The sequence below is a fragment of the Euphorbia lathyris genome, chromosome 6 (assembly GCF_963576675.1).
Source record: "Euphorbia lathyris chromosome 6, ddEupLath1.1, whole genome shotgun sequence".
NCBI lineage: Eukaryota > Viridiplantae > Streptophyta > Magnoliopsida > Malpighiales > Euphorbiaceae > Euphorbia > Euphorbia lathyris.
In genome coordinates, this window is record NC_088915.1 from 70,857,348 (window position 1) to 70,858,761 (window position 1,414).

General features: G+C 46.5%; 1 protein-coding gene across 1 annotated transcript; it reads right to left on the reverse strand.

The window, feature by feature from the left end:
• Positions 1–413: 413 nt before the first annotated feature.
• On the reverse strand, positions 414–1,144 carry LOC136233738 (uncharacterized). Its single transcript, XM_066023436.1, has 2 exons — positions 1,131–1,144; positions 414–1,043 (listed from the first exon to the last, which is right to left on the reverse strand). The coding sequence occupies exon 2, from the start codon at positions 1,041–1,043 to the stop codon at positions 414–416; it is 630 nt and encodes a 209-aa protein (XP_065879508.1). The 5' UTR covers positions 1,131–1,144.
• Positions 1,145–1,414: the final 270 nt, after the last annotated feature.

Below are 1,414 nucleotides of genomic sequence, written 5' to 3' on the forward strand. Positions count from 1 at the left end.
AAAGATAAGAGGACAAGTCTCATGGGAGGATCCATCTTTAGAGGATCCCCATTCGAGATAGAGTTAAAACGATCATTGGACGCAAGGTCTTTACACTCTCTTACTCCCTTTCCAAAGAAGGGTCTACAAAGTCCTCTAGGCGAATCACTTCACCTCAAAGATAGGTCGCAAGATGATCCCTGAAGGCAGCTTTACTTCCTCTAAAGGAATAAAACAGCTTCAAACCTTCACAAAGGTTCGCACAATGGAGTATGGCTGGCCACCTACTCCAAAATAAATCCTAGACGCTTATATATATTTACTTACGCAAATGTAAAGGAAAAATAAATAGCTACCATGAGGATTAAACAAATTGTACTTAACAAGTTTTACAAAACAAAAAAGGACATCAAGAAATCACAGGAGCATCCTCCTTAAAGATTCTTCTCGCCAGAAGCACCCGCTTGAGAAGCACCTGTTTGAGAGGCTTCCTTCTCGACAGCCGCGGATACACTCGCCAAAGGGACTTCCTTTTCCACGGAAAGTGTTTCCCCAGGAAGAACGGTGCCATCGGTTATCAGCTCCTCGCCAGACTTCGGAGGTACTTCCTCGAGATCCACTAGCTGGACGGTGGTGGCAGGTTTGCTTTCTTCAACGGGTCCCTTCATCCATTTCCGAACATAGTCTCGGAGATATTCTTTGATGTCAGGGATTTTGTTAAATTTAAGAACATCTTCTGGCTCTGGAACGGCGAACTGCGGATCTGTGAAATCGATCTCGGGATGCGCCAGCGAGACATACGCCATGATCAGTTCACCGTAAAAGAAAGCCTGCTCGCCAGCCATGTACTCAGCTTCTCCTACATCATTCTCGAGCTCCTTGGCATCAGCCTCGATCTTCTCCTTCAGCTTCTTTATCTCGGCATCCTTAAGGGCCATGGCAGTAGTGGCGGATGCTATATTCGCCCTGGCATCGGCTATTTCCTTCTCCAGCCTATCTATGGTAGCCTTATCCGCCACACCTTGAAGGAGCTCCGCCTCCATAGCACGTATGCGAGTGTACATCTGTCAAAAGCAAACCCTTTCGTCAAGAATGAAAGAACAAAGGTATAGCTTTTTCTGAAAAAGTTTCTTTCAAACAAGAGGACCAACCGTAAGAAGCTCAGTCTTCCCCCTTTGTGCATGAATTGATCCGGGAATCTGATTCTAATTCCTCTGCACTTCGCCCAATTGGCCCAGAGCCTCATCCAAGTCGTTTATAACCGACTCATTTTCCAAGGATCCCTCGGCCCCATACTTAGCGGACCAGTATTTGCCTAGGTCAGGCTTCGCCGTCTGCACAAAGAAGCAAGGATCAAACCTTAAATTCTAAACATAACGAACGGGCAAAAGATAAAAGCGACCTACTTGTTCCATCTCCCCCGCAGGCATGGCGG

Bases quoted from the DNA above. Each gene is read 5' to 3' on its own strand.
- LOC136233738 (XM_066023436.1), bottom strand. From the start codon at position 1,043: ATGTACACTCGCATACGTGCTATGGAGGCGGAGCTCCTTCAAGGTGTG.